At 42.7% G+C, this 23,708-nt stretch overlaps 1 protein-coding gene across 5 annotated transcripts in view; it reads right to left on the bottom strand.

Annotated features, from left to right (window-relative positions):
* UBE2F (ubiquitin conjugating enzyme E2 F (putative)) overlaps nt 1–23,708 on the bottom strand; it is a 396,663-nt gene that overhangs the window by 33,786 nt on the left and 339,169 nt on the right. Inside the window, exon 10 of one of the 5 annotated variants that reach the window (XM_077448308.1) lies at nt 407–477. The exons of the other annotated variants lie outside the window; for them this stretch is intronic. Within the exon in view, the coding sequence (XP_077304434.1) occupies nt 433–477 (45 nt within the window). The 3' untranslated portion in view covers nt 407–432. The remainder of the gene's footprint in view (nt 1–406; nt 478–23,708) is intronic. 5 annotated transcript variants of the gene reach the window in all.

Here is a 23,708-nt window from a genome sequence, read left to right as displayed (position 1 = left end):
CACTAACAAAATGCTAACAAGCTCACCAAAACAACAGTGCAAACCTCATAAAACAGAAAGTAGAATGCACTTGATGTACAGAGAAATTGCAGCACTATGTATATCCAGTCACAGGACCACATGAAAACCAGTCTGTGACTGAATATACCTGTGGACTACAATTGCTACTTGGTATAGTAGCAAATATCCAACTGAGACCTTTGAAGGCCAAAGTGGAGAAAGGTTTCAGGTAAACAGCAGTTGAACATGGGTTAGTTGGTCCTGAGTTGCTTAGATGATCCCTGAGGATGTCCTACTGCAGATAAAACGCACATAGGAGTGGGGTTTGAGGCCAGTGACTTTACGCTTGCCCGCCAGTGTACAACGGTATGGTGTTTAAAATTTTTAATCTGATATTTATGAGTACCTTTTCTTACTTTATGTTGGTTTGCTTTACTTCCCATTATTCCTGAGGTGAGTTGTGTGTCCACATTTTGCCTGTGTTCGAGAAAAAGAAATATGTAGAAGCATACAGCAGATCCAGTGGGGTTTAAACCTTTTCATAAGTGAATTTGATCTCTTCATAATATAGAGATCATACATTTCTGGTAAAAAGCTGGCACTTTTGGTGCTTTGGAAAGTTGTGAGCACCAAATGTTTGACTTTAACGCACAAGTACTATATTATGTTTTAGCATTATTACCCGATGTTGGTCTTTTTCTCCTATCACACTTGAGGGAAGCTATGTGTTCTAGGATATTGGATGTATTCCAGAATGGAAACATACACACAGTACACAAGTGGAGTTTAACCATTTTCACAAGCACATTTGAGCTTTGTAAGGCAGAGATAACATATTTCCGGTACAAAATTGGTTGTTGGTGCCAGACGGGCCTGGTCTGAGTATTTCAAAAATGAATGATCTACTGGGATTTTCACACACAACCAACTCTAGGGTTTACAGAGAATGGTCCAAAAAAAAAAAAGAAAATATCCAATGAGCGGCAGTTGTGTGGACAAAATGCCTTGTTGAAGTCAGAGAAGAATGGCCAGACTGGTTTGAGATGATAGAAAGGCAACAGTAACTCAAATAACCACTTGTTACAACCAAGGCATGCAGAATAAATCTCTGAATGCACAACACATCAAACCTTGAAGAAAATGGGCTACAGTAGCAGAAGACTACACCAGATGCCACTCCTGTGAGCCAACAGGAAAATAAGGCTACAATTTGCATAGGCTCACCAAAATTGGACAGAAGAAGATTGTAAAAACATTGCCTGGTCTGATGAGTCTAAATTTCAGCTGCAACATTTAGATGGTAGAGTCAGAATTTGGCATAAACAACACAAAATCATTGATCCATCCTGCCTTTTTTTTCTTTTAACAGTTCAGGCTGGTGGTTGTGGTGTAGGGGATATTTTCTTGCCACACTTTGGGTCCCTTAGTACAAATTGAGCATTATTTAAATAATGCAGCCTACCTGAGTATTGTTGCTGAGCATGTCCATCCCTTTATGACTACAGTGTACCCATCTTCGGATGGCTACTTCCAGCAGGATAATGCACCAGGTCACAAAGCTCAAATCATCTCCAACTGGCTTATTGAACATGACAATGAGTTCACTGTACTCCAAAGTCACCAGATCTCAATCCAATAGAGCACCTTTGGGATGTGGTGGATCAGGAGATTTGCATCATGGATGTGCAGTCGACAAATCTGCAGCAACTGTATGATGATGGACCAAAATCTCTAAAGAACATTTTCAATGCCTTGTTGATTCTATGCCACAAAGAGTTAAGGCAGTTTTGAAGGCAAAAGGGGGTCCAACCTGGTACTAGCAAGGTGTACCTAATAAAGTGGCCGATGAATGCATATTATAGTCACATACTAGTTTTGCACACTGTTTTGGTTTTATAACCATATAAACCGATTACGTCTGAAGTTGGCATCAGAAGAGGAGGATTACCTGATAGAACATATCAAATGTATGAAAAGAAAAACCAGATGTCAGCCTAGCAAATCTGGAAACAGAAACCTGACACAGAAAGGCACACTCACTGGTCTAGTGGAGTGCACCTAGACATAAAAAGGTGGAACCTGGTGCCTAAAGCCCGTGTGCCTGAATGGTTACCTAAGCCACCTACAATAGTGGAAAGACAGGCAGATTGTCCCCTACAGGGAGTTGGAAGCACAATGTTCTGCTTAAGGTGAAATGGAAACACCACCTTGAGGGAGAACAGGAAGCCATAGGGCTTAAGACAACATTGTTCCTGTATACCACCAGAATAGATTTCTTACAGGTCAAGGCCACTAACTCAGAAAGGCATCTCACAGAGGTGATGACAACAAGAATGTCTACCTTGTGAATGACAGAGGAATCTCTAGGACAGGTTCAAAAGGTTTTTGTTTTTTTGTTTTGTTTTTTAAGGGCTTACAGAACCAGGTTGAGGAACTATGGAGTCACAGGTGGACTTACAGATGGAACTATGTAAGTGACATGCTGTAGAAAGGCTTTCGTCAGGGAATGAGCGGCAAGCAGCCTTTGAAAGAGTCTTGCGACAGTCAAGATTTGGTCTTTGATAGTAAAAGCCAAATACTAATCCAGACCAGACTGGAGAACAGAATGTGTCCCATGGAGTACTTTCTGGGATGAATCATGGCTTGCAATATGTGAAGTGTGCCTTCCAGGTGCGATGATAGACCTCGCAAGAGGTGCACCTTCCTAGCTTTTAAAAGCAAACAAATTCAGTCTGGCCCCTATATTATAGAACTTGGGCTTCAACAGCCAGGGTGGTAAACTATGTCCCTGGACAGGTGCTATGAGTAACACCGAGATACCCTCCACTTTGATTCTGTGAAGCAGATGAGTAAGGACCCTCAGAAGGGGAAAAGCATAGATCAAGTTAAATGAATCCCATATAGTCACTAGAGCCATATCACTGGAGCCATATCTAGCCAGTGAATGTTCAAGATCCATCCAAACCTCAGCAGAATCTGAACAATTTGATGGACATTGACATACAAAACCTGTGCCAACTATTCCCTCAGGAGAAAGTAATCCAGGTGTAGGAATGCCCTATGAAAAAATCAGTGCAAATATGGGTGGCTAGCACCTTGGTGAAAACCTGAGGTGCAGTGGAAAAACCAAAGGCAAGGGCAACAAACTGCCCAAACTGGTAGTGTTACATGCTCACTGCAAAACGCAGGTAGCATTGAGGCACTGGAAAGATGGGGATATGCAAGTAGCCACTCTTGATATTGACAGAGGTCAAAAAGTCCCCTGGATGGAAGGAAGCAATGACCTGATAGATTCCATGCTGAATTTTTGCATTAGAATGATGATGTTGCATGCCTTTAGATCCAGAATGGGGCAGATACCCTTCTTTGCTTTGGCAACATTGAATACGTTTAAAGAGGAAGTAAACCCTCATGGGTTTACTTCCCCTTTGATTCCCTGCAAAGGTAAAGCATAATGGACTACTATGCATCACATAGTAGTCCATTATGTGTCACTTACCCGACACAGGAGCCAGCGAAGTCACCGCTGTCCCCTGTAGTCCGGAGCACCCATCTTCTCGGTGGGTCTTGCTGCTCCGCCGCTGTCATTCGACAAAGCCATAATGACGTCACTCCCGCGCATGCGCATGGGAGCCGCTACTCGCTGCATATCGTTATTGACAGCGGCGCGCTCAGTGCGATATAGACAGCGGTGCCTGTATTTTGGCAAATATCTCCTAAACCGTGTAGGTTTAGGAGATATTTTTTGGACCTACAGGTAAGCCTTAATCTAGGCTTACCTGTAGGTCAAAGTGGTTTGTAAGGGTTTACAACCACTTTAAGTAGAAACCATAAAATCTATCTTTTTCTCAGACCATGGGTGACTCCCTGAGAGATGAGTTGTGCACGGGTCTCTTGCTCTTCTTTGCAGGGATGTTGGCAAGCTTGACAATGTGCTTTCAAGGCAGAAGATTTTACAGTCTGAGACTTGGTATTCTTTTGATGGCGTAAAAGGATGTCTTTTCTTCCCATGATGTCCTTCATAAAGTTGTTAGGGGAGGCACCGAAGAGCATGTGCAATAGGTGTTTTTTTCACTTATGTCCTACAGACCAGAATTAAAGCTAAGGGGTGTCTCTGTATATGTACAGACAGAATGCCCTATCTAGATATTGGACCTAATATACCCGCAAGCCCATAACTACAGTAGGGCAGGCAACAGAAATAAGTTCCAACAGTAGGAGAATCAAATGATCAGTAAGGATTGAACTGAGATCTCTGGACATATCCGTCGATTTTACATCCAGAGCCTGGCAGATGGACATGACATCAATGACCAGGACAGGGCCAATTAGGAAGGTTTTTATTCACAGAATCTTTAAACACTAGAATGTCCTTGAAAGGTCTTGCTGAGGTGGAACTAAAGTACAAACTTTTAAAAATGATAAGCAGACAAGCTCATGCAATGTCTCTTCTGCGATAAATGAAGCCTATCTGCCTACTTGCAGTCTTCTATAGAATGTAAACTGAACAGCGCAAGTGCAGAGTACATTCCAGCACAGTGTCTGTTTTCCCCAATGGGGTATTGCAGGGCGAAGATTTGGGAGAAGTGAATAACTTACGTGGATTAAGCCCATCAGAATACAAAAACAGGTTTCAGTTGCGAGTGTAATGGTAACATTTTCACAGGCTGAGGAAATCCAGACATGTGTATGTAGGCTGCTCCAGCTCTAAGCATGCTCTCCACTGGCATCATTAAGGACCAAAGTTGTATCATTATAGTGTGAATGTTGAACACAGGTGAATACGCAGTAAAAACAACTTAAAGTGGGAGCTGCACAGTAAAGGTCCTATAGGTTCCTTACTCAGGTGTACCTCAACTCTGGACCTATGAAGAGCTCTGAAACTGACTCTCAAAGCACAACGGGTGTCTGGAGAGCATCCCAAGCAGAATCCAGTGCCCCAGTGTCACATTACAGGCCACACAGCAGCTTCATGGTTTGCACTTCAGCCTTGCAGCACTAAGGTCATTGGTAAAAATACCAACTAGGACACTACAATCATGGCGCTTCCATGTTCTCCCTGCTTACATGAGTTTCCTCCATGTACTTTGGTTTACTTCCACACTCCAAAGACTCGTTGGTAGGTCAATTGGCTCTTGCAGGGCAGGGACTGATGTGAATGTAAAGTGATGTGCAAATTGTCAGAGCAATACAAATAGCTGTAATAACTAATAAATTACAGACTGGCCCAGCATCTTCGGCATGGTTGCAAATGTGGAAAACTGTAAGAAATTAGCTAACAGTAATGAAAACGCTTGACTGAAGAATAAAATAGTTCTTGATAAAAAAAAGTTTAGAAGAAAGGGTTTCTCTCTCAGAGAGGGAAAATGTCCATTCTCCCAAGACACTAGCATAAAAACTGAAGAATGACAGTGGAAGCTGACTAACAGCTTTACAAATGTTCAATATGCAGAAGTTACTAACCCAGATTACCCACTTATCTCAGAATTCGCCTGTTCTCTAATGTACAATAAAGAAATGTAAAATGTCTACTAATTCTTTTAAAAGCATGGTTACCTGCAAACTGAAACAAATAGGTAATTGTAATACCAAATTACAAAACAGCTTGTCTAACTAATATACTAACTTACAAGCATCAATACAGAGATCCACGATTAGCTTTACTTATAAAGTTGTAAACTACAAATCCAGAATTACACATTACCATAGGAATTTATAAGAGTAATCTGCCAGTTTTTTCAGAAAATGCTAAACATACTGAAACATACACAGAATCCTTTTGACCTACAACTTCAATATTAAAGCACTGCAATGGAGATTTATGTTATGTACAGAGGTCATAATACATTAAGGATTTTTAATGATGCAGAAAGAGCAAGTCAGTGACCTACTAAACTGCTTTTTATGGCCAGATGTAGTAATTCAAAAAACATCTTGCATAAAGAAGGTAACATAAGCTCTGACTTATGAGATGTGATTAAACCGTAAAGGCTAAGCCAACTAAAATATTGCAGTGGTTATTTGCTAAAATTATGTATTCACACCTTCTAGTATTCTAGTAAGCTAACCTGTACAAGTTTAAAAATGACAAAGAGCAATTTCCTAAGAAACTGATTGGGATTCAAAGAAACAGATTGAAACTGTAAACGTAAAGGGATTGTCCACCAAAACTGGTGTTTTAATTAAAGCCGGGTACATACTAACAGTTTTTTATTCAGCTCTGGTCAGAGCCATCGCACTAACCATGTGAGGTTAGTTCAGTGATCTCCCCCGCAGAGCTGTTGCCGGGGGGGGCAACAGCCAGAACACTTCCGATCAACACTTTGTCGGAGAGGCTGGCATACACCCAGCTTGTCAGCGGCTGTTTAATATTTCAAAATTGTATTCCCCTTTAAGCCCTTGTACACACGGTCGGACATTCCGATCGAAAATGTCCGATCGGACCATGTTGCCGGATAATCCGACCGTGTGTGGGCTCCATCGGACTGTTTCCGTCGGAATATCTGACCGACAAAGTGTTAGAGCTGGGCTATAAAATTTTCCGACAACATGATCTGATCGGGCTTTGTCCGATTGTCTGATAGGAATTCTCTACAAACAAAGTGCCACGCATGCTCAGATCAAATTCCTAGACCAAAGCTATTGGCTACTAGCCTGAACGTAGTCCAGCCGTAACTAAATTACGTCATCATGTTACAACAATCGGATTATCTGACAACATTGTTCGACCGTGTGTATGCAACAACAGTTTCGGCCAAAATCCGTCGGATTTTGTTGTCGGAATGTCCGACCGTGTGTACAAGGGCTAAGATGATAGAAGTTATTTCTTAACTGTAAATTTCTGATCTTTGAGTACAGGACAGAGGCCCCTCCCTTCCAAACTGCTGGCTTCTGTCAGACAGACCGACATACACACGGGCCAAATGTCGGCCGTTTTTTTTTTCCTGAAACGCCCATTGTCTCTCGACATTTGGCTCGTGTGTACGGGGCTTTAGAGAAGATTCTAGTAAGGTTAGCCTCCTGACTGCTTATATCTATAGTACAAGGGACTAAGAAACCTGGTAGAAAGACCTCACCAACTGAATGCGTGAGATTTTAGGTGATTCTACCTGTAAGCCTCTGCACAAAACTGAAATAAACTTTAGGTGAACTGACTCTAGAAATAATTCCACCCACAGTAATAATGTGGGGAGGAGACAAGTAAAGTTTAAAATATCAATGTTGCTCCATAGCAACAAGGAATTCCAATATTCGGACTCTGTGTGCGTGTGGGCTGTATATATCAAGTGATTGTAAAGCTGATGCCTAGCAGCTGACTTAGGACTGGTGTAGACCAGGGGGAGTTTTTACTGTTTAATGAAAAATAAGCACTGCAAAGGGCAGAGGTGGGCTTTACGTACAGCTTACATCACCTACTGAGCTTGATCTAATATGGGGATACAGACACCAATTATCATTTGTCTATAAGGATGAGCCAAACACCCCTCGGTTCAGTTTGCACCAGAAAATGCAAACAAGCAAAAAATTTGAACGAACACGCGAACACCCTTAAAGTCTATGGGACACGAACTGAAAAATCAAAAGTGCTGAGAGTGCTTCTGGGTGCTGCCATCTTGGATGATTCAAGCGACACTCTATAGTATTCCCCTTAACTTCTCTTGCGCTGTTACATAAAAAGCTATGTAGGGAAGATAGAGGTGGAGAAGCTGGACCAGCACATATTGTAATTAAGACACTCCAAGAAGAGGAGGGGACAGGACAAGCAAGGAGAGAGGGGGCCGTGCTAGGGAACTGATGCTTTCTGGAGCATCTTCCCCAGCAACTTGAGAGGCACACTGCAAGTGAGAAAATGTGTTTATGGAAAGGAAAAGTAAGCATTTCAAAATACTTATTTCTCTATTAGTCTGTAGTAAATATTATAACATTACAAAAAAAGACATGTCCAGTCATTACGAAACGTCACTTAAGTATACAGTTTTGTCACAGAAAGTATAGATTTACATATTTCAGGTATGGTTTAAAATCTTCTCAGGTATGCACATTATATATTTCATGTCTACATTGTAGATGTGTTCACTTGACATACACAATTAAACATAATAAAGGTACAGTGTATCTTTAAAATAATTTTTCATATAAAGTACATATGTCTATTAAAGGTTAAACAACTTGGTTCAATATATTTTATTCCAGAGTATTGGGACTTTCGCCAAGGGGTCCATAATTTATCAAATGTTTTCAGACAACCATGAGCATACGTCATTTTATACATCATTAGGCCTTGACTGACAAACCTTTGCCAACAATTTAAAGAAGAGGATCAGAGGATTTCTACTAGACTAAAACATTTTTAGCATAAATAAAATAGGCGTAGGAGTAATTTGGTGGAGTCAAGTATATTCAAATCCTTCAAGATATCCAAGTAGACATCTAGCTGGGTTGCATATATTTAATATTGTCAGACGACAGGCAATAAACTCTTTTACATATCCTCCAAAGGATCTTATTATAGAGCATTGCCATGCCATATGTACAAGTTTTACTCACCAGAGGCACATCCGTGACAGATTGGAGTGGGAATTTTCTCCCTCATTCAATATGCAGGCCTATAATGTCTTCCCAAGAAACTTCTGGAACATCTGGATTATCACCTTGTCATTGAAATCTTTTGGTCTTTGTATATATAAGAATAGAGTAGTATATGGAGATCAATTTATTATGCCATAGTTGGTTAACCGCTTCCCTCCCACCCAACGTCATATGATGTCGCAGACTTTGAGCGGTGATATTTGAATGATGCCTGCTCGATCCTTTATGCCTTGATCGTTCTTAAAGGCGGTGGGAGAGTCGCCCTCCTGCCGCCCTCCGGTGCTTCTCCCGGCTCACCGCTGCAATCGGCGGATGAGAGAAGGAACCGACCAGCGCCGGATGTTGACCATAGAGATTTCCAGCGTGCCAGATGGTCCCAGAGACTATGATTGTTTGGAGGCTATGCATGATGTTTTGACGTCATGCCTGGTCTCTGCATTTGAAAAAATGACAACGCCTCGACGGGAAAGCCAGGATTTATTTCAGGGTTCCCAGACTAGAGGTGAGATCTAGGGAATTCTTGACCCAATCTCTCACTGTAAAGAGGACCCGTCATGCACTATTCCTATTACAAGGGATGTTTATAGGAATAAGTGATAATAAAACTAATAAAACTAAATAAAAGTAAAATTAACAATAATAATAATAAAAAAAAAAAAAATATATATATATATATATATATATATATATATATATATATATATATGTATGTAAACAATGTTAAAACCTCACATGAGGCATCGCCATGAACAATAGAGCGAGAGCTTTAATTCTAGCACTAGATTGCCTCTGTAACTGAAAACATGTAACCTGTAAAAAAAAAATAAAAAAAAAAATGTAAGTGTCGCCTATGGGGATTTTTAAGTACCGAAGTTTGGAGTTTGCAATTTTGAAGCGTGACATGTTATGTATCTATTTACTCGGCGTAACATTATCTTTCATATTAGTCAAAAAATTGGGCTAACTTTACTGTTTTTTTTATTTTGAATGAAACTTTTCTTTCCCCCAATAAAACGCATTTGAAAAATTGCTGCACATCTACCCTGTGAAATATAAAGTTGCAACGAGTGCTTTTTCCAAATATAAAGTTTATTAAACGCCAAGCGTGGGGCGGGGACACCGCATTACAAACAGTAGTACATAACATGTCACAGCAAATCACAAAGAGGATTCAAGGGTATATTGTAGAGAGTGTTTCGTGAGCAGGGAGCATGAATATAAGGGGTTCAATTACCTCTATGTATCTGAAGAGACTTACTGCTCCCTATGGAGTGCATAATTGCGGGAGTCACCGCATCAATTTTCTTATTTTTTTGAAAGAATGACGGGTCCAGGGTAATAAAAAAAAAAAAAAGGGGGGGGGGAGGGAGATCGGTAGGGAACGGGGGTAGGGGAGAGGGGGTAGGGAAGGGAGAAAAGAGGAGGGAGACACAGCAGCAGTTGGCATCAAGTCGGCTGTAAGTGGGGGGGCATGGAGGGGGGGGCTGATCCCGGTCTCAGGAGGCGCTGGCCCTGATCAGAAAAAATAAACACATTCCAGATGTCCCAAGTTTTTTTGTGGGATTCCTGCTTATGTTGTGCTGTGAGTATCAGGTCCTAAAATTTCTCTTCCTCTTCCTTCCTCAGCTAAAGTGCCCTGGATGGGGGGAGTGCTGTTTCCATAGGAAGTGGATGCAAAGCCTTGGCTGCATTAAGCAGGTGTCTCAATAGTGACTTCCTATATCTGCTAGTAGGGATCTTGGAAAGATGTAGGAGGAAAAAAGCAGCTTTGTCTGGGATTCTGAAGTCTGTAAATTTCTGAGAGATGCGTCGAACTCCCTCCCAAAACCCCTGCAATCTGGGACAGGACCAGAAGATATGGAGCAGAGTTCCCTTCTCCTCGTCACATCGCCAACATCTGCCCGTGGAAGAGGGAAAGCATTTCTGTAATCTGGAGGGTGTCAGGTACCAGCGGGTAAGTAATTTAAAGTTTGTCTCTTGTACTTTCGTGCAGCAGGAAGTCTTATGGGCCAAGGAGATGATGTGTTGTGTCTGTGCCATGGAAAATTTACATCCCAGGTCTCTTTCCCATTTGGCCAAACAAGGTAATTGTGGTTGTTGTTTCGGAGTGTTGAGCAGGGCATACATTTTAGATAAAGTGTGGGATGGGGACCTATATCTGAACATTGGCTTTCAAATGTCGTTAGTGGGCGAGAGAAATCTTGAGGGTAAGTCAACGAATGGAGAAAATTATGGAGACGGATCGCCTTTCAGAAGGGAAGTCTGAACACTCCTGATCGGTCCGTTTGTTCTGAAATGGGTGGCCACTTTCCACCAGAAGCAAATCTAACCGCAACATCATAGGTTGACTCTCTGAGTGAGGAGTATTCTGAAGATCATAAACCCGGTTCAAAAGAGGGGTTGCCAAGAATTGGAAGCAATGGTGAGCATTTGGATGTAAGGGAAGAGATTTTGGCGGTCGTATGGCTATGCCTAAGGTTAACACCCAACAGGGGGGGGAAACTTCAGTTCAGCGGGTAGCTTCTCAAAGCACCACAGAGTCCCCTTCAGGGGAATAAGAGTTTGGGCCTGTTCGATCTGTATCCAGAGTTTGTAGGGCTCATTTTGTCGCCAATCCAGTATGCGGCCTAAGTGGGAAGTTAGATAATATTGCCGAATATCAGGCAGTGCAAGTCCGCGGCAGTGTTTGGGCAGCGTCAATTGTGATCGACGAAGTCTGGGTTTATGTGCCCACACAAATTTGGTAAAGAGGGCCCTCACCTGCTGAAAGAACAAGGGGGTATTTGGATGGGTAGAGCTTGAAACATATAAAAAGGGGGGGGGGAGTTGAGAGTAAATGTCTTAGAAATATCGGGAGGGAGGCGGGTGCCTAAATATGGTAGTGCTGTGTCTGTCCATTTCAAGCTAAAGTTGGTTTGGAGAGCGCCAAGGCGAGGAGGCTACGCCCATAGCGACTTACAGTCACAAATCTTAAGATGGGAAATAGTTCCATATGTTTTGAATTTGCGGAGGAGCACTGGCAGGGATATAAGGGGGTTCATCAGTGAGAAAAGGAGGTTGTACGCATAAGCTGAGATTTTGTGTTGGGAGCTGCCTACTGTAAGCCCAGATATGTCTGGGTTTAATCTAATGGTGCAGAGGAATGGCTCTAATGAAATGGCAAAGAGTAGGGGGGATAGCGGACATCCTTGTCTCGTGCAATTCCCAATCGTGAAAGCCTCTGAGAGCACACCATTCGCCTTCACCTGGGTTGAAGGACTAGAGTATACGCTACCTATCCATCTAAGCATCTTGTCTCCCAGTCCAATGTGGCGGAGAACAGAGAACATATACTTCCAGTTCACCCTGTCAAACGCTTTCTCAGCTTTGCCTGTCTTCAAAGAATTCACCACTCCCTGAAGTTCTTCTAGGGTGATTGGCTCCTCCAGAATATCTTGTGTCTCAGTGGGAAGAGTCTGCATTTGGGAGTCTGTGATATATTTGTCAACAGATGGCTGGTCAGAAGGGGAACTCGGCAAGTTATAGAGGCTGGTGTAAAAGTCATAGAAACCATTAGAAATTTGTGTCGGCAAAATGGCCTTTTGGCTGTCAGGGCATGTTATCTGTGGAATGTATAAAGAGGATTTAACCTCTGACAGCCTTAGCCAACAATTTCCAACACTTGTCCCCTGATTTATAGGACAGCTTACGGCAGAACTGTGGGGCTGTCTTTGATCTGTAATGTAACAGATCTGTTATCGGAGTCCGGAGGGATATCAGGTTCGCCTCAAGGGATGTTGTGGGGGCGTGTTTATGTTGTGCTTCAGTCGTGGCCAACTGAGAGAGTAAGTCGGTTAGGAGTTCATTTCTCTTCCTTTTGATGGAGGCTTCATGTTTAATAAGAATACCTTGTATAAAACACTTGTGGGCTTCCCATAAAACCCCGGGGTTGCTATCCTGGGTGTCGTTCTCCCGAAAATACAAAAGTCCCTTGGAAACCTCTGCCATGACCTCTGGGATCTGGAGGAGGCTCTCGTTCAGATGCCAGAATAGGGATCTGGGTGAGGGTCTCCCCGATAGGGTATATGTAAGGGAAATCGGGGTGTGATCTGACCACGTTATAAGACCTATTGAGGAGGATTCCACGATATGTAGTTGATCATGGGGTATGAGGAAGAAGTCTATCCTCGAGTAGAGCTTGTGGGGCGGGGAGTAGAAAGAATAATCCCTTTCGTCTGTGTGTTGAAGATGCCACACGTCGTGTAGTTGGGTCTTTCTGAGTGCTTGTGCGAACATCTTCCTGCAAGCGGGGGGAACTGATGAGCTGCCCGAAGAAGTATCTAAAGAGGGAATCAGTGGCATATTAAGATCTCCTTCAACAATAAGTTGACCTTCTCTAAACTCCAAAAATTTGGAAAGAGTGTGTTTAAGAAATTTGTCTTGGCCCTTGTTGCCTTGGGTCGCCAGAGTAAGCCTGATCTCTCCTATTTGGCCTTTTAGGAATAGAAAGCGTCCATCCGGGTCGGACAGCAACTCCTGAAGTTGCCAAGGTAGTTTGCTCGAGATCAATACCGAAACCCCCCTCGATTTGGAAGTAGGGTTAGTGGAGTGGTAAGTGTGCGGAAAGTACTTGTTTTGCAGAAATGGAAGTCTATCGTTTTTAAAGTGTGTCTCTTGGATAAAGGCCACATCTGTATCGGATTTCCTAAGGTCCTGTAAGAGAGTTTGTCTTTTCTCCGGGTTATTTAAACCCTTTGCATTGAGGGATGTCACTTGATGGAACTTAACGCCATATCTCCAGGAGAAGAAGTAAGGAGAGGGAGCAGAAGGATTAGGTAATACCTCTCAAAAGGGGTAGGGGGTAAAGGTCAGGGTGTGGAGGGGGGGGGGGGGGACAGAGAGAAGAGAAGGGAGGATGAAAGTCTGTAGACTTCTCTAGGCTCTGACCCGACAGGCAATGGGAGGGAAGCAGGTGGACAGGAAGGAAAGGGTAGGTGGATCAACTAAATATTCAAGCCGAAAGCTTGAAGTGTGGGCAGCCCCCGAATGGGAGACCAGAAGGGTCTAAGTGGAGCGAGGGAGGACAACAAACGGCAAATAGGAGCACGGATATCTGAAAATAGAGCCATCTAGGCGCATACATTCTGATAAATAAAACAATAACGCATAATAAAAAGAGTAAAACAAAAGCAGCATAACAGGTAAATTTGCATAACAACGCCAGGAAATTACAATCGAGGCAGTTTGTGAGCACATCATTTCCCATCTCCCCACAGCACACACCCAAGTTTGGAACTCCAAGCTCATCTCAAAAAGGTGGCACTCATACAGGTATGCCTCCTACAACTGAGAAGTTGCCCTGATGCATTCTCCCAGTTACACCCAAAGCTCCCCCCATGCCCATCCCTCCGCCGGACAGTGACCTCAATAAAGGGTTACATAGGGGGTATAACTCACTGGTCCCCGGAGGGGTTCAGGAAGGCACACAAGGACCCAATCAGAACTAAATAAGGCCCGTTCGCCCGGAGAGACAAACAGCTCAGTGTTGCAGAGGGAGTAGAGACCCCACCCCCCCCCTCCCGGGGCAGCACGGTAAAATAACAAAAACCGTAAGGGGCTGCCACGCCTGTTAACCCCAGAGGATCAAATAAATTCCTGGGTACGGGGCATCTCTCCCAGGTAGGGTACTTCAGCCCCGTACCCAACAGAGGCATAGCATCCAAAAACCCTCCCACCGGCCCCGCCCCGGAGCAAAGCCCAAGACCCCAAACTCCAACCAGAGCAACAGTGCTCATAATAGGGGCAAAACAGGGCAGACCTCCCCCACCCCCCAGAGACAGGGGAGCCCCGCAAGCAAACCCACAGATAGTACCGTTTATCATATACATACAGTAGGATCCGTAGTTCATATGTGGGGAGGAAGGTCCGAGCAGGGAAGATGGACCAGGCGGGGTGCAGCATCACTCCTCATGGGACCAGCTCCCTCCCGTATCTCCAGGCAAGATGAGTTAAGAGGTATGTTGGTGTCGCGTTGATCTCGCACTCTATTTTCAATGTGGGGAGTGTGTAATTCCCAACTCTAAAGATCTACATGAGTAACAGACTAGGCCAATAATTTTAACTACACTAGCCTACATTTTAGTGATAAATTGACTTATTACTTATTTATTGATTTATTGTTAGAAATTATTCTATCGGATATTGGCCTAGTCTGTTACTCATGTAGATCTTTAGAGTTGGGAATTAGACACACTCCCCACATTGAAAATAGAGTGCGAGATCAGCGCGACACCAACATACCCCTTAACTCTACACTGAGTGGATACGGTCCGATCCATTTTCAGTGGACGCAGCAGTTCTTTTACTCTACTTACCATTAAATGGTAGCTCAGGAATAATCTTTTATTCATTTTTCCAGGCAAGATGGCTCACAGGGGGGGGGGGGGGGGGGCACGGGGAAGACAAAAGGCAGCAGACCACCACAGGGGGCAATCGGGCAGGGGGACACGGGGCACTCAACGGGAAGATCGACAGCCACTAGGGCCCCAGAGAGCAACAGGCAGAACAGACAAAGCAGCTACATGGAGGAAGTCAAGGGGGCATACCAGGGCAAAACAAGGGTGTGTAGGTAAGTATCCATGATACTCACACCTCCTGGGGTTCCTCTCTGGAAAGTGTATGGGATTGGCACCCGATCGCAGTGGACGTTGCGGTTGCGGGTTGGTCACTCTCGCCACTCTCTGTCATCCCTGGAATCGCAGCAGGTAGCCCAACCAAATTGGAATAGGGATCGGATCCGCTTCCAGAAAGTTAAAAAGAACTGGGAGGGCCTCTGGGGAGCGGAGTGAAAACGATTTCTGCGCTTTAATAAAAGTCACCGAGAGTAGAAACCCCCAGCGATAGGTCGCATTGCAGCTTCTTGCTAGTTCAAGGAGGGGCCTCAGCAGGGCTCGGCGGTATAGTGTGGGTTTGGAGATATCAGGTAGTATCTTCACGGCTGCTCCATTGAATTCAATTTCACCTGTCTCCCAGGCTCCTCGGGATATAGCCTCCTTGTGGGTGTAATGGTGCAGCCGGCATATTATATCCCGTGGTCTCGCCAGGTCAGCCGATCGTGGGGTTAGGGTTCTATGAACGTGGTCAATTTCGAGCCGCTCTGGGAGATGGGAGCCCGCCACTCACTTGAAAATATTGGTCACCGTCGCCATTAGGTCTGCCGGACCCGTAGCCTCAAGTTGTTTCTCCTGCTCCAGTACTCAATCTCCTCCATACGAAGCTGCAGGGCCATCGCCGCTCCCTCCTGTATGCTCTGCCGCTCCTCCAGGGACTGCACCTTCAGTTCGGGGGCTGCTTGAGAGGACTCGCCAGTGGTCAATCTGGAGTTTAGAGCCAGTACATCTTGTTTGACTGCACTCATCTCTTTCTTACGGGCGGCCTCTACCCTACCCACCAGGGTTTCGATGTCCGCCTTGGTTGGTAGGGACTGCAGAATCGCTTTAAGCTCCGCGTCCACGTGGTAGGTCAGCGGGAGTGACGGCGTGTTCCCTGGGTCTGACTGGGGTGCCACCAGGGAGTTGGGGTATAGCAACGGGCTCTGGGAACACCCCAGAGACGCAGATCCCCATCTCATCCAGGAGCTGTAGGGACAAGTCGCATGGTGCCGCCAGCTTGGGCCCCTGTGGGGCAGGTCGAGGGGTTCCAAAAAGCCACTTTAAATCCCCTGAAGTGGGGGTATTCGTTGTTGGGCTGGATCTCTGCTTGCTGCATTTGTTTAACCGCTTTCTGGAAGTATGCATTCTGTAGGGAAGATAAAGAATGCCAGGGAAGGAGGTCAACGGCCGGGAGCTCCAGCAAAACACATCTTTACTCGGCCATGTCGAGACCACTCCCCAACAAGTGCCATTTTATTCTCTAGGGTCTCTGCTAAAAAATAAAAATAAAATAAAAAATGTTTGGGGGTTCTGTGTAATTTTCTAGCAAAAAAAAAATGATGAATTTTACATGTAGGAGAGAAGTGTCAGAATTGGCCTGGTAAGCAAGTGCTTAAGCAAAAGTTCCAACTTGGAGGGGGACAGATATTTCAACTAGACCTAGTTGTGCTGTTGCTGCAGGTCTGATCTGCAAACAATAGAAGTATGTGGTGTGGGGTAATTCATAACTGCTCCTGCAGTGTTCAAATGATTGGAAAATACAATCATCATACAATTGGGACAGGTATCTAATCCTGTTTTTTTGTGTGTTTTTAGCTGTAATTTCTGGTGACAGGGTTATTTGCAAAGTTGGAGACAATTAACCACATTTTCAAAACTATATGTCAGTGAAATGGCTGTAGAACCGGCAATGTTGCTAATACTAGAAATGGGTGCATCCAGCTCTTTCCCATGCGCACTAGCGCAAGAATGGTGAATGCACAACATGACAAATGCAGCCACTCACTGGCCTATAAAAGACTGCTGCTGGGTTCACCAGATTGCTGGATTGTCATCAGTTTGTGTTCCTGAGCCTCTGTGCATGTTTCCATGGATTTCCTGTTATCGACCCGGCTTGCCCTTGACCCGGCTGATCTCTGTTCCTGGCTTTGACCCCTGGCCTGCTTGATCTACCGACCTTGTTGCTGCCTGATCACCCCGTGCATGACCATGATCATCCCAACCAGGTACGTGACACCGGAGCAGACAGAATCTAGAGCAGCCGTGCAAAAAAAACAATCCGCTTCATCTTTAACTGAACATGCTGAAGATATAAGAGGACTGGTTGACATGCACAGCTGCTTCAGATTCTGTGTGCTCAAATTTCGAGAAATCCCTCCAATGTTTATTTAAGATAGGTGTAAAGCAGACACAGAAATTAATGCTAATTTTTTTATAAAGGAACAATAATTTGTCTTTAATTGCTTGAAATTTGATGCATGGAACCAAGATAATCACTTTATACTACCAGTAATTGTTTGAATTTGTTATGCGGAAGCACTGAAAATGTACTAACAAGAGTCACCTACCTCTATTACGGTTTATAGCACCCGTGAAGAGAAGGCTAATCTGTTTGAACTCAAGAGTCAAAGGCCCATGTGACCTTGATATACAGTAAAGCACTTGAAAGCTGGACGAGTTTTCAAAGCAGAGAAATAACACATTAAGAGATTAATGCTGTTAAACTGCAGAGCTGAGAATATGCATAGGCACCATGACTTCTTCTTTAATTATACAACATGCCCTTTGCAAATACTAAAAAGTGTGTAGTTAAAGTGTGTGTCAAACCAAGGCCAGACAGGAGAATATACATAGACACATTAGATAAACAGAATGGATACAATGGCATTTGTATAATGACACCATTCTAGAACCTCTCATAAATCCCTGCTTTGCCAACTGAGTTGCATACTCTGTTATAGGAACTGGTACCTTTATATGTATGCAAAGATTAAACTGAATGTATTCAATATTGTAGCCTCTGGATGGGCTTAAAATCAAAGCTTGTTACTAAAGAAGTGACTTTAATTAAAAACACACTGAAGCCATATCATATTACTAGCTGGCAGCAGTCACAGGAGCTTGACAGGAGTGTGGTAAAGGGGGGAAAATGAGATAGCAAAAGATTAAGTGAGACAAGCGAGCAATTCTTGGCACCATGGCAAATCCACTTAAACAACAAATGTAAATGATAAAGGTTTTAAACAAAACCTGAACTCCGGGCACAAAAACATACATTTAAATATATTACTTCATAGTAACTATTATATATGTACTTTGTATTCACCAAAAGCATTTGCAAACCCAGATATCCTCCTGTAAGGCCTCGTTCACATGTGCATTCTGGGGACAACTATTATTTCCTGCTGGAGACTCAGCAGGGTTTCTATGAACAGCTGAGGGCAGGAATGCCCACAAAAAGGAATGAGAGCTGACAGTGCATAATTTCGAATGAACAGCCATGGATACAAAGTTTGGCTATCTGCCCAATTTTGTGCTCCATAAGATAAACTAACAGAAAATTCCAATCTGGGGTGAACCAGCCTAGACCGACATCACAGCCGCAATACTTACCTTTCAGAGCTTTGGTCTTTGTGTCGGTGATAACTGGCTGCTTTTGCCTACAGTCAGAACTGACCCTTGGTTCTACTCCAGAAAATATATCAGTGACCAAAGATTATGACAAGTATTACAGAAGTTGTTTTTCGATTTTTTTTTAGGCTAGACAAGAGGGGTACGGAAAGCATATGGCAAAATCTTGCCATCTAAAATGACCACATTAATGATGTAAGAACAAATAGAAAACATACCTACCTAACCTTGGCTTTCGCCTGCGGTGAAAGTGTGTCACCCTCCCTTCAGTAAGATTGTGGCAATTCTGAGGTTCCCAAATCTTGCAACAGACTCCTCGGCACTCTGCTGGAGCATATTCTTGCTAGATTTGGCATACTCAGCATTTCTCAGACCTCAACAGAAAAGACTATGAGGTCCCCCTCACCGATGCAGAAGGTGGGGCATGACAAGTATCATTTCTAATCTTTTTATTCATAGATTTTGTTTTTACAAGTACAAGTAGCATTAACGGAGAGCAGTTTTTAGCTGAACACACTGCACACAAGAAAATAAACATTCCCCAGTAAACCATTTGTGAAAAAAATTCTTGCTCCAACACCTACAGTTCACAACGTACAGTGCTGCTGGCTTCTGTTCTCTCATTGTTGCTTTCCGGGACTTCCAGGCTTCATAGGAAAAAAGTTTACAATGGACAGTCTCCAGCCAGTCTGTAAGCTTGGAGAAGGGAGGGGCAGGGCTGTGTCTTGCCATCCTAGGCTACAGAAATGTTTCTTTTGATGCACAAAATGTAGTGCCACAAAACTCTGGTCTCTGCATGCAAGTAATGCAATAAGATGCTGTTGTGAAAAGAGCCACTCTGGGTTCAGTCAAAATCAGGATTTTACTGTAATATTTTGTTGCTCGGATATACTCATTCACATTTTTTATATATGTATTTGCAGGGTGGGACTGAGGATTTATTTTTTCTGGTGTTGATTATATCTTATGAAAGGCATGTTTATCTGTTTTTCCAGGCTATCTTTGATAATATTTATGACAGCTCTACAAGTGTCCGTTTCCTCAACTTTCCCAATTGCTGGTATAATGCCATCCAGAATTCCTTATTGACAAGTCTGGGGATTCTGCCTAAACAATCTCTAAAATCTCAAGTACATTTTAGTAGACTAAAACTCATTTTAGTCATCTAAAATCAAATGGTTGTAATAGTAATGCATTAGTTAACATTTCTCTACAATTTCCAAGCTCATTATATACTGCTGGAGTGAAAAATCTCAAGTATTATTTATGGTATTGAGGTATGAAAATGCACTACAGATCAATGTTAATTTTGAAGTCAAATTTCAATTTAGTTTTAGTCTTGACAAAAATGCCATTTTAGGCTTTTGATTAAAATGCCATTTTATTTTTCGCCGTACTTTAGTCATCTTAAATGTTTTAGCTTTAGTCATATTTTAGTCAACTTAAATAGTATTAATTTAATCGACTAAAATGTTTTGTCCAATGGCAGTGCTGGAGACGGGATTTCCCATTACAGAAGCCACCCGTAAACAGGACATTCTCCTGTGTGTGTACGGCCCCTGTCCCACCTCCTCCCTGTCCCCTGCAAGGCAAATACATATTTTGTGGCGAGAGATCGTCGGGGGCCACAAAAGATATATATGTCCAAATAACCAGGCGGGATGTTCAAAACCGGAACGTGGACCAGACTTTAGACAGGCCTGATATACACTAATTTGGAAATATACACAATTTTTTACTTTCTGCTATAAAATATATCCATTAAAAAAAAAAATTTACAAAATACAATCTTTCTTCATAAATTTAGGCAAAAAGATTCTGCTACAAAAAGTAGCAAAACTTTATAGCATCTACAAACTATGAGATATATACTGGAATTTCTATTTATTTTTTTATAATAATAATGGGGGCGATCAGTGACTTATAAGCGGGACTGCGATATTGCGGTGGACAATCAGACACTAATACTTTTGACACTTTGTAGGAACCAGTAACACTAATACAGTGATCAGTGCACTGTCACTTTGCTAAGGACACTGGCTGGGAAGGGGTTTAACATCTAGGGCGATAGTGGGTGGCCTATGTGCAGAAACACGTATGTATATATATATATATATATATATATATATATATATATATATATATATATCTATATCTATATCTATTATATAATATACATATATACATATATACACATACATACATACACATACATACATACACACACACACACACACACACGTGATTCTGCACTTTTGGGTAGGAGGCACGCGCCACTTCTGTTGTGATTAATCACAGCAGATGCTGGTCAGCAGGTGCTGGCCAATGGATGTCCACCAGCACCTGCTGATCGTTGATTAGCCAGGCTGGGTGGAGCTCTGAATATGTAAACAATGCAGAGCTCTGTCCTGTCAGAGGAGATGTGCTGGATTTTATTTCCTTGAAAAAAATCCAGCACATCCCTTAGCAAAAGCAACATACTGTGTACACAAAAACACTGGTTAGGCACACAGCTAACCTTTTGAACGCCCTAGATGTTTAAAGAGGAGCTCCAGTCGTGTGTGTGTTCATTTAAAGGCAGCAGCTACAAAAAGTAACATAGTAAGATGGACAGTAAGATATTTGCGCAGGAGTGATAATCTGTAGGAAACTTATGAAGAAGTAATAATCTGCATGGGAGCAAGAGACATTATAAAGTCACTATTTATCATGGGGGATTGGATGGAAGAGCACTAGTTCACTATTATTGTATTGATTTATCTGCATTAATATGTACACTGTGCTCATTTAAAAAAAAACATTTTTTAGGTAGTGTCTGGCTTTATAGGCATAGTGCTGCAAAAATAAAATAAAAAAAAAGACAATCCCAATATCAATGGAACAGAATAGAAGGATCTGCAGTTGCAAATCAATTAATTTTTTCCCTGTTTAAAAATTACTACTCACGCACGTGATCGCTGGGTTGACCACTCAATATGGTTTCTGTGTACTGATCAATTTAATGAGGGCTCCATACCCAGCATTTAGAGGGTGTAATGGCTGCTTGATGGCAATTTATCAAGTGCTTTTAAATAATTTGCACTGGATAAATAACAGGCTGCCAATCTAAAGTTTAAAAGAGGTACCTTGATAGAAAGGGGTTAATCTGGGGTCGGGGTTTTTTTTATGTGTATATATATATATATATATATATATATATATATATAAAGTGGATATAAAAAGTCTACACACCCCTGTTAAAGTGGGAGTAAACCCGCTCACGTTTTTTTATTTTTGACCTGCAAGGGAACAGTCAGAATGAGCTAGTATGCACCGCATACTAGCTCATTATGAAATACTTACCTTAGAACAAGCCCCCGACATCTGGCCCGATCCACGCCAAGGGAGCTGACATGTTTCCTCGGTGTGTCTTCCGGGTATTGCGGCTCCGGAGCTGTGAGTAGCCGGAGCCGCAATATCGTCACTCCCGTGCGGGAGATTTCTTTCCGACAGGGTCCGGCGTCTGCCGGACTTTCAGCCTGTAGGTTAAACTTATAAAAAAAGACTATACAACCACTTTAAAATGTCAGGTTTCTGTGATGTAAAAAACGAGACAAAGATAAATCATTTCAGAACTTTTTCCACCTTTATTGTGACCTATAAACAGTACAACTCCAACTACAGCAATAGCCATGGTCTGCAGAGCTTCCAAAGCATCAGAGGAATCTCATTGTTAAAAGGTATTAGTCAGGAGAAGGGTACAAAGGAATTTCCGAGGCATTAGATATACCATTGAACACAGTAAAGACAGTCATAAGCAAGTGGAGAAAATATGGCACAACAGTGACATTACCAACAACTGGATGTCCCTCCAAGATTGATGAAAAGACAAGAAGAAAACAGGTCAGGGAGGCTGCCAAGAGGCCTACAGCAACATTAAAGGAGCTGCAGGAATATCTGGCAAGTACTGGCTGTGTTGTACATGTGACAATAATCTCCTGTATTCTTCAAATGTCTGGGCTATGGGGTAGAGTTGCAAAACAGAAGCCTTTTCTTACGAAGAAAAACATCCAAGCCCAGCTAAACTTTGCAAAAACACATCTGAAGTCTCCCAAAAGCATGTGGGAAAATGTGCCATGGTCTGATGAAACCAAGGTTGAACTTTTTGGCCATAATTCCAAAAGATATCTTTGGCACAAACACAACACTACACATCACCAAAAGAACACCATACCCACAGTGAAGCATGGTGGTGACAGCATCATGGTTTGGGGCCGTTTTTCTTCAGCTAGAACAGGGGCCTTAGTCAAGGTAAAGGGAATTCTGAACATTTCCAAATACCAGACAATATTGGTACAAAACCTTCAGGCTTCTGCTAGAAAGCTGAACATGAAAAGGAACTTCATCTTTCAGCATGACAACCCAAAGAATACATCCAAACAACAAAGGAATGGCTTCACCAGAAGATCAATGTTTTGGAATGGCCGAGCCAGAGCACAGACCTGAATCCAATTGAAAATCTGTGGGTGATCTGAAGAGGGCTGTGCACAGGAGTTGCCCTTGCAATCTCACAGATTTGGAAAGTTTTTACAAAGAAGAGTGGGCGAGGTTAAGATGTTCCATGCTGACAGACTCATACCCAAAAAGACTAAGTGCTGTAATAAAATCAAATGTCACTTTTTCTTTGAGGAGTCCGGATCTGGTGAGCAGAGACCTGATTCGGACCCCACCCTATGCAACAGACAACTTCTAATATTGATCTAATTTCAGCCAGCAATATATCACTATAACATCAATCTACTGCTGTAGATTTTCTACGACCAAAGAATATAGTGGTTTGATATATTGAAGGCTCTTATATCCTTGATTTTCTGGTGAGTGCATCCCCAAGGGGGGCTTGTATTTTGAGAGCACAAAAGGTGGAAAACGTCAGGTGGAAGGTGGTTCCGATCTTTCTTCTTTTTCACATGTTGGACTCTATCACCATTTTTTCAAGAGCACAAATGAACAACATCTGAACAAGATTTTGCATGTTGAGCGCTGCTATATATATATATATATATTTAATTAGTGGACTTTTTTTGAAGTTTTATCTATCCT

This window comes from Lithobates pipiens, unplaced genomic scaffold, assembly GCF_037356315.1.
Source record: "Lithobates pipiens isolate NorthernLeopardFrog02 unplaced genomic scaffold, aLitPip1_a1.2 Scaffold_22, whole genome shotgun sequence".
Taxonomy (NCBI): domain Eukaryota; kingdom Metazoa; phylum Chordata; class Amphibia; order Anura; family Ranidae; genus Lithobates; species Lithobates pipiens.
The sequence above is the reverse complement of the archived record's forward strand: the minus strand, read 5'-3'. Positions and strand labels throughout refer to the sequence as shown.